The 14,324-nt window shown below is 45.7% G+C and overlaps 2 protein-coding genes across 2 annotated transcripts in view; one reads left to right on the top strand and one right to left on the bottom strand.

The window, feature by feature from the left end:
• Window positions 1–1,103: 1,103 nt before the first annotated feature.
• Window positions 1,104–14,324, top strand: part of ZBED4 (zinc finger BED-type containing 4) — a 43,979-nt gene continuing 30,758 nt past the window's right edge. The window contains exon 1 of the mRNA XM_084751196.1: window positions 1,104–1,264. The gene's annotated coding sequence lies outside the window, so the exon portion shown is untranslated. The remainder of the gene's footprint in view (window positions 1,265–14,324) is intronic.
• On the bottom strand, window positions 1,285–9,154 carry LOC311579773 (uncharacterized protein; the record flags this gene model as incomplete). Its single annotated transcript, XM_084750616.1, has 2 exons — window positions 6,842–9,154; window positions 1,285–1,863 (listed from the first exon to the last, which is right to left on the bottom strand). The coding sequence occupies exons 1-2, from the start codon at window positions 6,875–6,877 to the stop codon at window positions 1,285–1,287; spliced, it is 615 nt and encodes a 204-aa protein (XP_084606742.1). The 5' UTR covers window positions 6,878–9,154.

The following is a 14,324-nucleotide window of genomic DNA, read 5'->3' as shown; positions in this document are numbered from 1 at the left end:
CCCAGGAACCCGCCAGCTAAGAACCTCCACCCACGCCTGCCTGGGCGTTCCCTTTCTAGACTGATAGGAAGCCACCACCTCCAACCACACAAATCACCTGCTCTGAATGGAAGGCAGAGAAAACTCAGAAGATAGGCTCAGAGTTCTAGACCAATGATGGCCAAAGGTTCCATCTGCAGTGCACTGACAGCTCATTCCCTTCAGGCCTTGTCCTTGAATGAATCTAAGACACGGAATTCCAAACCATCTCCACTGACCAGTGACTGTGAATCAGGACAAGCAAGCGACTTCACCCTGTGACCTCAGGCACTAACCCCCAGCAGGGATTTATAATCCTAAATCACAGAAGAAAGGCGCTCAAACTAGCAAGACTAGAGAGACCAGTGTGGGACAGAACTTCTGCATTAAAAAACAAACAAACAAACAAACAAAAAAAAAACAAGCTGTGGTCTAAGTGTCATCAGAGAAGGACCCGTGGGTCAAATTCTACCCACGGAAAATACTTGATCCGCATAGGAATTTGAATTGCCTTCTACGAGAAACACCTTATTTCTTTTACCCAAACAGGGCCCCAGGCTCTGGGCAGCTAGCACCTGCAGCGTCTAGCCTCCACCCATGGGCTACCGAAAGAAGCTGCGCACACGCCCCCATGAGGGCGCCCGCCTCGACCACAGCCCGGAAGCCCCGCGGCCAGCCGTTGGGCGAGCGCAGGACCTCCAGCAACTGCCAAGCCCAGAGAAGAAACCGCGGAGGCCGCGCGCTCCCAAACGTGCAGCAAGTCCAACCAACGGCCGCGGCGAGCGCGCCTGCGTACTCTTGGGGCGCAATCCTGACGGGGCAGGTGCGCCGGATGGCGCTTGCGCGGTTTGACGGAGGAGGCCGGCGACAGGGCCCAGTGCATGAGACTGCGCCGGGGTAACCTGACCTCCGGAGTGGCGGGGCGAGGTGAAACTGCGCCTGCGTAGTCTTCCGAGCTCCGCCCCATTTGCCTTGCCCCGGCCCATACATCGGTTCCTTGGGCCCAGCCCAAGGCGGGGCAGGTGCGCATGGACTGCGCCTGCGCGTCCCAGCCCCGCCCCGGGCCCCGCCCCCGACCCGCGCGGGGCCCTGGGAGGGGCGCAGCGTCCGGCGGCGTCGCGGGCGGCGGGGCTAGTGCGGCGGGAGGGGTGGCGGGGGCAGACAAAGCGGCTAATGAATGGGCGCGTCCGTCGCGCTGTCCGCAGCCCGCGGGCCCGCGCTGCGCCGCGCGGAGCCGGCGCCTCAGGTGAGTGCGCTCGGGACGCTTCAGTGGCGTCTTCGACGGCCGGCGCCGCTCTGGGGTCGGGGACCGCGCCATTGTCCGTGCGCGGCGGGCCGGGCGGGGGCTGCGTCCCGTGGGTGCGCCGGGCCCGGCCTCTGACAGCTGCGCCTCGCGCCGTCCGCGGGCCCAGGCCGCGGAGAGGAGCGGCGGCGGGACGCCCCGCGGGATCTTTCCGTCAGGTGCCCGGCTCCCCGCCACGTCGTGGAGCCCCCAAGCCGGTGCCGGTCGGCGCGCGTGTCCGGGAAGGGGCGCCGGCAGCCTGCGCGTCGGTGACATGGGTCGGTGTCACGCTTCTTGGTGCCTGGCTGCAGCGTGTGCGTCTGGGTCTGACCGCCGAGGCTTGACGAACACAAACTTAACTCACGCCTTGGCTCCGCAGCGTCTTCGCGGTCGCAGTTCCTGCCGTCATTTTTGTTCCTTTTGTCCTTTTCGGTGCGACCCGCTCGGCTCGGCTGGGATGGCTGTGGGTCCTCGCTCTGTGTTGTGGTGGTTCTCACGAGGCTCGTGCGCGTCTTTTCAAGTCGGTGCAGCCTGGAGCCTCGGGAGGAGCTGCTGTGGCTGTTCTGGTGTGTTTGTAAAAAGGGAAGTCATTTGTTTTGAAGTTAATTAGGATAAGATTAAGTGTAGTTTTTAAAAAGACACTTCTGACTTTTGGCCTTCGTAAAGCCATTCAGCTAAGGCAAGTGCTTTCTTGTGACTTTGTAGAAAGAAGAAAAAAAAATCCCCCTTCATATCGTGATAAAATTAAGACTAGGGAAGTTTTAGTTGTGAGGTTTTTGTGTGTGTTTTTAAAAAATAAGGTGCTATGAAGAGTATAGTTTGATGTGAATTAGTTCCATGGTAACCAGAATTGAGAAGAAGCTACAAGTACGATTCTAAACCCTGAGGGTTTTAGTGGCCTGTCCATGAAGGCATTGATGCTCACTTTCTTTGTGGTTTTTATTTTCAGGATAAGTTTTAATATTTTGTTAACTCTATGTTAAGATATTTTATGAATCTTTAGAAAATTCTAAAGTCTGAGTGTGCTGGTTGGTTTTGTCAGTTTACACAAACCTAGATAAGACCTTGGAAGAGGGAAATTTTTTAAATGTCTTTTTAAAAGTATTATTACTTTTTAATGTCCATTGGTGTTTTGCCTACATGTATGTCTCTGAGGGAGTGTTGGGTCCCTTGAAACTGGAGTTACAGACAGTTGTAAGCTGCCTTGTGAATGCTGGGAATTGAACCCACTGAGTCATTTCTCCAGCTCCCCAGAAGAGGTATTCCTTTTTGTTTGGTTGGTTTTGGTTTTTTGTTTTTGTTTTTGAGACAGGTTTTTTTCTCTGTGTAACGGAGCCCTGTCTGTCCTGGACTCGTGTTGTAGACCAGGCTAGCCTCATACTTACAGAGATCCACCTGCCTCTGCCTCCTGAGTGCTAGGATTAAAGGGGTGTGCCACCACGCCCAGCTACAGAAGAGGGATTCTTAATTGAAGGAAAAAAATGCTTCTATAAAATTGGCTAGTAGGCATGTCTGTTTGGCATTTTCTTGATTGATCTCTGTATACAAGTCCAGCCCAGGGGGACGGGCAGTTGTATGGTATGCCTCTCCTAGGCAGGTGGTCCTGGGTGGTATGAAAAATGAGGTTGAGCAAGCCATGAGAAGCAAGCCAGTAAGCAGCATTCCTCCATGGCTTCTGCTTCAGTGCTTGAGTGCAGGTTCCTGCCCTGCCCTCCCTCAGTGATGGACTGTTACCTGGAAGTGTTCCTCCCCAAGTCATGGTGTTTAGCATAGCAATGGAAAGCCTAAGACACTCGAGCTTTTAGGCAGATATGCAGTCTCTTACGTTGAAGACAAGCACAGGACTTTAGAGATGATGGCTCGGTGGGTAAGAGCACTGTGTGCTCTTCGAGAGGACCTGGGTTCAATTCCTAGCACCCATCCATTAGCACACACCTGGCTGTAACTCCAGTTCCAGGCCTTCTGACACCTTCAAACAGACATACATACAGGCAAAACACCAATGAACATAAGTAAAAATAAGTTTAAAAGGAAAGAAAGCTCTTAGTTCATTTGACATTGATTACTCAAGTGTTCCCTGCAACCAGTGAATTCCTGACTTTGGTGACTGGTGTTTTTGTAAGTAAAAACCGTTTGACAAAGATACAATACATACACATAGAGTCCTTAACACTTTTGAAGAGGTTTTTAGGAAATTATGAGGGAATTTGGTTGAATTTTATATATATATATATATATATATATATATATATATATATATATATATGAGCTCATATGTAGTATTTGTTCAGTATGTGTGTGTGTTTCAGGTCTTAGATGGGCCTAGAGTTTGGAGAGGGAGAGAGAACTGGGAAGTGGAGCTCTAGAAGCATAAAGACAATAAGTCGCCATGGTCACTGCCTCTGTCTCTTCACTTCATATTTGCATTTTAAAAGATTTATTATGTATACAATGTTGTATCTGCATGTACACCTAAGTGCCAGAAGAGGGCACCAAATTTAATTATAGATGGTTGTGAGGCACCATGTGGTTGCTGGGAATTGAACTCAGGACTCTGGAAGAGCAGTCAGTACTCTTAACCACTGAGCCATCTCTCTAGCCCCATATTTGCATTTTCTATGTGCCTGGCTTTAAATACTTTAGTTTCTACTCGTGGTTGACCTGAGCAGAGGAGGGAGTTGGTAAATGACTGTTTACTCTGCCACCGACTTGGTTAGCCCTGTGATGGAGCCACAGGGGTTAGAAGCCCAGCCACTAGCCAGAGGCTCTTCCAGCCGGCATTGTTTCCTTCTGAACATCTGCACAGACCAGTTTAGAGTCAGTTCTGTCATTCTTTTCATTTTTCTTTGAGGACAGTGTTGCAGGTGTTTGTAGTTCCTACAGATGTTTTGTGTGTCACTGTATCTAGCTTCAAGAGTTTTAGCATGCCCTTACCCTTCCTGAGCCTCTCTCAGTTCTGGCCTTCTATCTGGGAAGTGTAGCAGCTTTCCAGGCTCTGCATCCCAATCTTTCAGATACTTGTAGCACTACTCTTTAATGTCAAAGCTTTTCTTTATCCTGGAATATGCCTGTAATCAGAGTCCTAGGTCAGAGGCCCAACTCTAGATTTCAGCATACCAGGTCCAGCCACTTGACCCTTAAGGAAGCAAACAAGTCAGGCATGGTAGTATATGCCTTTAATACTTTAATCCTGACACTCAGGAGGCCGTGGCAAGCAGGTGTCTGAGTTTGAGGCCAGCCTGGTCTACAGAACCAGTTCCAGGAAGGCCAGAGCTACACAGAGGAAACTCTGTTGGGTGGGGGCTGTAAACAGAAGTATGGGAGGTCACAAAAGGAGTGTATAATCAAAATGGCCATTAGGGGAGATGAAAAGTAAACAGTAGTGGCTGGAAAGATGGCTCAGTGGCTAAGAATACTAACTGTTCTTGCAGAGGTCCTAAGTTCAATTCCCAGTAACCACATGGTGGCTCACAACCATCTATAATGTGATCTGGTGCCCTCTTCTAGCCTGTGAGTGTATATGCAGGCAGAGCACTGTATACATAATAATAAATAAATTTTAAAATAAATTTTTAAAAAATAAATAAATCTTTAAAAAGAAAGAAAAGTAAGCATTTAAACCCATCTTCAGGGCACTGATATGAGCTTTAGGTTTAAGCAGAATTAGCTAGGGGCACTAGACCTGGTGGCGCACACCTGTAATCCCAGCATTCTGGGAGGCAGTGGCTGGTGGATCTCTGAGTTCGAGGACAGCCTGGTCTACAAATCAAGTCCAGGACAGCCAGGACTACACAGAGATTCTTTCTGGGGGTGGGGCTGGGGAGAAGAACAGATGAGAATGCACTGACATGAGCTTTAGGTTTAAGCAGTATTAGCTAGGGGCAAGAGGTATGCATAATTAAGTAGTCTTGGTCACAGTGTGGTCTGGTTGATGATTATCTCAGTTCTGGTTCTGCAAGGTGCTGAGAAGACAGTTCAGTTCCCCTGAGATGAGTCTTCCTGCTGCCAGGGTGACCTCATCATGGGTGATCTGTCTGTCTGTGGGGTTAGGACAACTGGAGACTTAAGGTGCTTTCTGTGGGTTTGGAGCAGAACATCATCAAAGCTGACAGGAAGATGGCTAGTTACTGTTTGTGCCTTTAGCCTTGAAGGAACATGAAGTGGGGTAGCTATCATCAGCTTGTAGACAGAGTCCTTGAAGATTTGGCATATCTACACTCAGAACTAAGCAGGTGAGGGACCCAGGGTCTTAAGTCAGAGACACACAGAAGAGCCCTGGAATGCCAGGCGTTTGTCTGCTTTTTGTTACTGTGAAGGAGTTGGTGCTTTTTAGCTAAAACAGGTTAAAAGTACCCGTTAATCGCAAGTTATTTTCTTGCTAATCATTTTAAATTTTATTTATTACTGTTTTGCCACAGCTCTCTGTAGAGTTAATTATCTCCTTCCATTTTTATGTACATTCCAGGGATCAATAGTCACGTTTCTGTGGCCAGCACTTTACCCACTGAGCCATTTCAACACCCTGTCCTACTAGTTATTTCTATATTTTTTGCTTTATGTATTTACTTTCTTGTACTGGGAATTGATCCCTGGGCTTTAAACATGCTAGGCAAATGCTCTCCCGCTGAGCTACACATGGACCCCACAGCCCTCTTGCTAATTATTTGATACGTGCTTTCAGTAGTTGAGGTATTGGAAGGTATCCTTAGGTAAAACCTATAGCTTTTAAACTAGTGAGACCTTTCCTATTTCTAAGGAAGAGGACACTGGGGAAACAGGAGACCTCCATTGCCTGGCAGGCCATTCTTGCCTCTACCCTGCACCTGTCACTGCACTACATGCTGTAGCAGTGACGTCTTCATAAGTTCCTCTTCTCAGAGAATCTTAGAACGGTGATAGGGACCTATATAACTAGAGAAAAGGGCCCTCTCTGTGCCTGGGTACATCATCCGTTCCCAGCCATAGAGGGAATAGGCTGCAAGAGGATTGTTTGAACACAGAAGCTCAAAGCCAGCATGTACAAGATACTAAGATGCTGTCTCTAAAATGAAATAAATCTAATTCTCAAGTAGTATTCTAAGGGACATTACAGGCAATTAAGGGCAGACCTGTTGTTGTGTGTTCTGTCTGAGAGTGCTCTGAAGTGCTTCTGGCACAGTTGAGAGCTTCTCTGAGGGGCCTGGTGTCACAGTGTATGACGTGCCTTCAGGATCTGGAACCAGTCTGCTGCAGCTTCTTCCTCAACTCTTTAGGGTTATGTTTTGGGAAGTCAGTAACTACACAGTTTAAATGACTTGATATGAAATTAATGGGACAAGAGTCTAACAAAGTGTAAGTTCTGCTTCCAGTACCTCCGTGTGAGGGCCTCTTAACAACTGTGGCCCAAGTCTGCACTGCCAGCATCAGTGAGGCTCTGGTGGGGCTGTCCTGCACTGTTGCCCTATAATGATGCTGCCATGTGATTGCTACCTATTCCCTGATCTGGGGTCCCTTGGCCTGGTGAAGTAGCAACCTCAGATTTGCTTTGGTCAGCTGCCTTACCTCTGCAGACAGATATTGTGAGCAACTGGATTTCATCTAAAGCAGCCATCATGGCTTCTCTAAGGTTCACCTTGTCAGCGCTCCATCTGCCAGCCACAGGGATGTGGCTCTGTTTGGCCACTGTATCATGAAAGCCACATCTCACATCCTGTGAAGGACATTTAAGGACTTCCAGCTACTTTCAGCCGAAACTGTGGCTTAGGCCTGTCACTGCTGACTGCTTAGACCACAGAGGAAAGGGTAGTTGGTGAAGATGTTAGTGTTACATTCAGGGGAAGCACAAAAAGAGCAACCAGAAAAATCCAGGCTTGCGGTATGTGACCCAGAACATATCAGGGACTGAACATATCAGGGACCAAGTGACCCTAATGTGGGCTGTTTGCTTACTGTGGAATGCGCTTTGTTTCCAAGGTAGCCTTATCAGGGTTTCTATGGGAAATAACTCTGGTTCTAGATTTCTGAAGCTTAACTCTTTGTAGCTCTTTTTGGTGTGGATAGCCTTAGCGGTTATCGTCTATATAGGCTCAGTGACTCAGTGGCATTTCTGGCATTAAAGTTCTTGGTGTTGTTGCTTCCCCTAGAATATGTTAGTTATGCAGTGTACATAGTAGGTTAAAGTTGCCCTCTGTTATAAGCCAGGTCTTAATTAAGGTCTTTGGAAACAAAGACTCCCCTCCCCCCCCCAGGTGTCCTTGACAGGTTTGTGAGGGTTTGCACAGTCCCTGTTGAGGACAGAAAAGGTTGGGTTTTTGTTTGTTTTTTAATTTATGTTGTGAAGTTTCTGAACTGCGGAGTTGATTGCCCTATCTCTAGATGAGACCCTCAGGCCTACCAGCTGTCTTCTTCCATGGGCTTACAAACTTTTTGGGAGGAAATTGTGGAAGTTAGGACTCTTCACCTCTAAGAATCCTTTTCTCTCTGTTCATTTCTGTCACTGATAGTCTAAGAAGTGAAACAAAAGTCCTGCTGGTACTGAGTGGCCAGTCTGTTGCTAACTTTTTCATTTGTCTTGAGTATTTGTTTCTTCCAAACCTGAATTATATCATGGTTAGTATTGTGTCTGGCCTCCTGCCTCTTCGTAGATCTTGTGACCTGGCATTTGGAGATGTGAATGACTGTAGATGGCATGTTTGGGACACAGTTGCACGGGTGATGGAATATACTTTTGTAGCCAGCCCACAGGAAGGAGTCCAACTTTGATCACAGCCTGCTTCCTACTCCTTATCTCCCCTAGTCAGTGCAGCATATTTGTGTAGTTACCAACTCATCCTTGAGCACAGCAGGCCTACCTTGTGGTTTCAGTCTTGCTGTGGAAAGTCCTTGTGGCTGAAGATTTTCTGTGTGCTCTTTCTTTGAAGAACATGGTCTTCTAGGTCTAACAATCAGTATGGGTTGCTAAATGGAAGGTTAAATGTCACTCTGGTAGGAGCTTCTACATTCCCTCCCATCAGCTTGTTTGATCTATGAGATCCTTAACCATAAAGGACACTCTTGTGTGTTTGGAGTTTTGCCCGGATGCTGCTATTAAGAACTGGTATTTTGTAGAGCATGGTGGTGCAACACCTTTAATCCTAGCACTCTGGAGGCAGAGGCAGGTGGATCGCTGTGAGTTCGAGGCCAGCCTAGTCTACAAAGCAAGTCCAGGACAGCCAAGGCTACACAGAGAAACCCTGTCTCGAAAAACAAAAAAAAAACCCTGGTATTTTAGGCTATACGTGATGCTGCATGCCTGTAATTCCAGTACTCGAGAGGCAGAGGCCAGTGGATTGCTGTGAGTTCAAAACCAGTCTGGTCTACAAAGCAAGTCCAGATCAGCCAAGGCTCCACAGAGAAACCCTGTCTCAAAACAACAACAACAATGAAAAAACAAAAAAGTGGTATTTTAAAATGGTTTCCACTTAATGTGTCACAGTTTGAATGTGGAAAAGGAAAAGTTAATGCTTCCTCATGTTGGGTATGTCAGGTAGTCAAAGTACTTTTGTCGACTGAATGCAAGTGGGTGTTGTGTTGGCAAATTGCTGAGTGACCCCCACTGTAAGGGAGAGTGTCATTCTCACTGGGGACTTTGCATAGCAAAGCTTTAAATGGAAAGGAACATTTTCTCACAAATCAGAACATATGTCTTAAATTGAGACAGTTCCATACCAGCATACCAGCCTGTCTAAACTATTGAAAGGATCCTTTGAACCAATACTGTAAAATTAGGAGGTTCTTTTGTTTTTCCCCTTGGTTTTTTGAGAGTTTGTTTGTTTGGGTTTTTTGGTTTTGTTTTGTTTTGTTTTAAGACAGGGTTTCTCTGTGTAGCCTTGGCTGTCCTGGACTCCATTTGTAGACCAGACTGGCCTGGAACTCACAGAGATCTGCCTGCCTCTGTCTCCCAAGTTCTGGGATTACAGGTGTGCACCACCACAGCCTGGCTTCAAAGTTGTTTTTGTTTTTAATTGTAATGTGGCCTGTTGCATCCATGTCCTTACAGTAGGTGTATCTCTTTTGCTCTAACCGAGTGTGTATGGATATCTCCTATATTACATCCTTTACTCCTTGTTTTTGCCTCTGCTGTTGACATAAATTGAAGTTCTAGAGTGGTATGAGCTATAGGGTAATGATCTTCTGCTGGCAGAGCCCCTTAGAGCATAGTACCATGGAGTCATAGCCAGACTGGTCTCTTAGAGCAGACAGCTGCAGACAACCCATTAATCCATTAGTCACGTGAATGGTATTAAGCCATTCATGAGTGCGGGGCTCTCATCACCTCTCAGGCACCACCTGGTCTCACTTCTTAAACATAATGAGGATTAAATTCCAACATGACTGTGTATTCAGGATACAGCAGTCATGATCTGAACAAGGGTGCCACCAGTAGACATGCTAACACTAATATGGAAGAGGGAAAGCACACGAATCCTTGATTATAGATAAAGAATTACAGAGAATAGAGGACTTAGAGTTGGATAATCTTCCTCAGGGAAGAGTGTACCAACTGGTTGTCTAATACCAAATGGTCAGCCCTCAAAGCATACATACAAGTAACTATATAGACTGAACACAGTGTATTGATATATTTAGGATACGCACATATACATGTACATAGGTGGTATGTATGTAACAACAAAGAAAAGGGCCGAGGGACTGGACAGATGATGGCGCAGAGGTCAAGAGCTCTTGCAGAGGGCCCTCCTTTGACTCCCAGGAGCAATTCCAGGCCCGGTGATCCTGGTGCCCTCTTCTAGCCTCTATGGGCACCAGGCATGCATGTAGTACACAGACAGACATGTAGGCAGAGAAACCCTGCCCTAAAAACAAACAAACAAACAAACAAAAAACCAGTAACAACTTTTAAGAAAAAGGCCATGAATTTAAATGCAGGGGTTGACGTCTATATGGGAGGGGTTTGAAGAAGGAAAGGGAAGAGGGAAAATGCTATAATTATATTATAATCTCTTTTCCCCCTTGAGACAGGGTCTCTCTTTGTAGCTCTGACTGTCCTGGAACTCATTGTGTAGACCAGGCTGGCCTTAAATTCAGAGATCTACCAGCTTCTACCTCCTGAGTGGTGGGATTAAAAGTATATGCCACCATGCCTAGCTTAATCTTTTTTTGTTTTTTGTCTTTGTTTTTTTGAGACAGGGTTTCTCTGTGTAGCCTTGGCTGTCCTGGACCACGCCCAGCCTGGCTGGCTTAATCTTAACACAACACACACACACATACACACACACTAAAATATGTTAAATATATGCGTGCTAAAAATACAAATTTTAGCCGGGTATGATGGCGCATGTCTTTTTTTTTTTAATATTTATTTATTTACTATGTATACGTTGTCCTGACTACAATATATGCCTGGACATCAGAAGAGGGCACCAGATCACATTATAGATAGCTGTGAGCCACCATGTGGTTGCTGGGAATTGAACTCAGGACCTCTGGAGGAGCAACCAGTGCTCTTAACCTCTGAGCCACCTCTCTAGCCCGATGGCGCATGTCTTTAATCCCATCACTCAGGAGGCCTGCCTGGCGGATCGCTGTGAGTTCAAGACCAGCCTGGTGTACAAAGTGAGTCCAGGACAGCCAAGGGTACACAGATAAACCCTGTCTCGAAAAACCAAAAAAAAAAAAAGTGTCCCTCTTTCATTTCCCTACATTGTTGCTACAAGTTCCTTGGGTACAGCTTTTTCAATAGTTTGATAGCAAAAAGGAGGGCAACAAGTGCTTCTTTAGAATATCTTGACTCCTGGCAAGACACTACATTTCCTTACTCTTTGTTCTAATATCTCAGTCACATGGTGAAATATGCCTGTGTCTGAAACAGATAGAAACACAGTATACTATCCACAGTAGGGTGTCAGGTAAACCCTGTGCATCAAAACATCTTTTCTTTTGTCTTTTTGGGTGGGGGGATCTCATTATGCAGCCCTGGCTGGTCTGAAACTCACTATAGATCAAGCTAGCCTAGAACTCCACCTGCTTTTACTTCTCAAGTACTGGACCCCCCCCCCCACCTCCATAGAATTTCTCTGTGTAGCTCTAGCTGTCCCAGAACTCTCTTTGTAGACCAGTCTGGCCCCAAACTCACAGAGATCCACCTGCCTCTGCCTACCAAGTGCTGGGATTAAAGGTGTGCACTACCACTATGTCCAACTTTTTGAAACTTGGATTTAGTCACCTTTGGAAGTGTTTCCTTTTATTGTTGACTTTGAAATGGGGTCTCTGTGTGGAGCCTGGACTGACCTCAAATTTGAGATTCTGCTTCAACCTCCTGAATGTTGAGATTATAGACAGCACCATGCTCAGGAAACTTTAGTTTATTCTGACAACTTCCCCACTTTCCCACATTATCTTGAAAACATCACCACTTAATCATCTGGTGGTTTTTGTGTTTGTTTGTTTGTTTGTTTGTTTGTGGGTTTTTAAAGACAGCCTAGGCTGTCTTAGACTTGTTTGTTTGTTTTTGTTGTTTTGTTTTTTTGTAGACCAGGCTGTCCTTGAACTCACAGAGATCTGCCTGTCTCTGCCTCTGCCTCCCAGAGTGCTGGGATTACAGGTGTGCAGCACCATGCCTGGCTAGTGCATATGATGGTTTTATCTCATCTGCTTCTCATGCCAGGATAAGGCTTGTCCTGTTTGGTCTGATCTGTTGCCATGTTGTAGGGCAAGCAGTAAGTGACTGCTGTCAAGGACTTAGTGCCAATAAAATCCTCCATATCCAATTTGAAGCAAGTGAGAGATTTAGAAGGAGTGGCTCTTAGGTCAGGTTGGCTTGGAGTTAATTCTTCACTTTAATTCTGGCTGTCCTGTGGGTGATTTTCCATTATCTGGCTGTCCTGTGGGTGATTTTCCATTATCTCAAAAATATCGCTCAGGGGCTGGTGAGAGGACTCAGTTAGTAGAGGTACTTGTTGCTAAGCCAAGCAACTTGAGTTCAGTTCCCAGAACCCACATGTTGGAAGGAAAGAACTGCCTCCTGAAAGTTGTCTTTTGACCTCCCTACACATTCACGCTACACACACACACACACACACACACACACACACACACACACCATGTAATAAAAAATAGTTTTTTTAAGGGGCCGGTGAAATGGCTCATCAAGTAAGGGTGCTTGCCACAAAGTCTCGACAGCTGGAGTTCATTCCTAGAAAGCATGTGATAGGAAAGAACCAACTCCTGCAAGGAGTCCTCTGGCCTGCCTGTGTGGATGCAGATGTACACATGCAAATAAGTGTAAATTTGAAATTAAGGGGGAAAAAACCCATTGCTCAGGTTCTTTTGTTAGAAATTGTACCTCTGTAGAATATTAACAAACAACAGTTATAAAGATTTAAAAAAACACAATCAATGAGAGCAAACATTTAAAGAAAACTGGTTAGAAAATTAAGTACTATAGGAGACGAGCTCCTTAGCTAGCAAATATCTAATGCCTTTAAAATTATTGGGCAGTTTGGAATGCAAGGTGTTACAAGATGTCGTTATCTCGGCTTAGAGAATAGTCGGAATACAATTAGGAACACATAAACAAGCCTGGGAACAGTTAACACCACTAAGAATTCTGGTTGGTAAAATATTCTCCTGTACTTTATACCTTAAGAGACCTATATAATACATATAAGCACAATAGCAGCACTGTTTACAAGTGCTCTGTACGGTAACTCAGCTCCCTTTGAACCAAAACTTGGAACCTTTGGCTCAGTAGGTTGAAAGGTCTATAGCACTGACAAAACTTGAAATATTAGACCGTACATGTTTAGGTAACTTGTACTGCTGTGCAGAGTATCTCATGTACAGTAACAAAATATTTATTAAGGCAAGTTTCTGATAGCAGGATTGCCCAAGTGGCAGATTTGTTTTTAATCTTAGTAGTGCTGAGTTAAAATACCAAAAAGGTCAAAAGAATTTCATTAGTAAGAGAACACTTCTGGTCACTTTTGCATGTGCTGAATTTATATGCTGTTAGCTCTGCAGAGTGAGTGTGTGCGTGCTTATATGTAGGCTGTCTTAGGGTTTTATTGTTCTGAAGAAACACCATGCCTAAGGCTACTCTTTTTTTGGTTGTTTGTTTTTGAAGACAGGGTTTTTCTGTGTAGCCCTGGCTGTCCTGGAACTCAAAACAATACTTGGGGCTGGCTTACAGTTTCAGAGATTTAGTCTGTTATCATCGTGATGGGGAGCATGGCAGCATCCAGGCAGCCATGGTGCTGGAGAAGGAACTGAGAGTTGATCCTCAGGCAGCAGAAGGAGACTGTGTATCACACTGGATGTAGCTTGAGAGTAGGAGACCTCAAAGCCTGCCCTCACGGTGACACACTTCTCCAACAAAACCACACCTACTACTAATAGTGCCACTCCCTACGGGCCAAGCATTCAAACACATGTGCTATGGGGCCATATCTATTCAAACCACTATATAGGCCAGGGTGGACCTTGGATTTTCCCAGATTGTTCTCATTCTTTTCTTTTCTTTTTTCTTTTTTCTTTTTTGGTTCTGAGTAGGACTTCTCTCTGAACTTGAAGCTTGTCAATTTGACCAGTCTGATTTACAAATGAGCTTCAGAAATATGATATGTATCCCACCAACCTCCATATTCTCCCAGCCCAAGGCTGGGGTTATTAGTATGCATTTCCATACCCAGCTTTTTACATGGGTTCTGGAAATCGAAACTCAGGTCTTCATATTTGTGTGGCAGGCCCTTTACCAACTGAGCCATCTCTCCAGTCTGCAAATATTTACATCACGTATTAAGTTCATACTCACAGCTCCATACATGCCTAATCATAGATATGTATGGTACTAAATATACCAGATTCACATAAAAATAGTTGCTTATAAATGGTCATTCAAAATACTTTAAGTAAAGCTGGGCATAGCAGTGTTTGCCTTAAATTCCAGCACCTAAGAAATAGAGTCAGCCAGATCTCTAGCCTGGGCTACAGAATGAGTTCCAAGACAACCAAGGCTAGACAGAGAAACCCTGTCTAAAGCTGTAGA

Source organism: Acomys minous (genome assembly GCF_964271855.1).
Source record: "Acomys minous genome assembly, chromosome: 12".
In the NCBI taxonomy this organism is placed as follows: domain Eukaryota; kingdom Metazoa; phylum Chordata; class Mammalia; order Rodentia; family Muridae; genus Acomys; species Acomys minous.
This window is presented reverse-complemented; position numbering and strand designations above follow the sequence as displayed.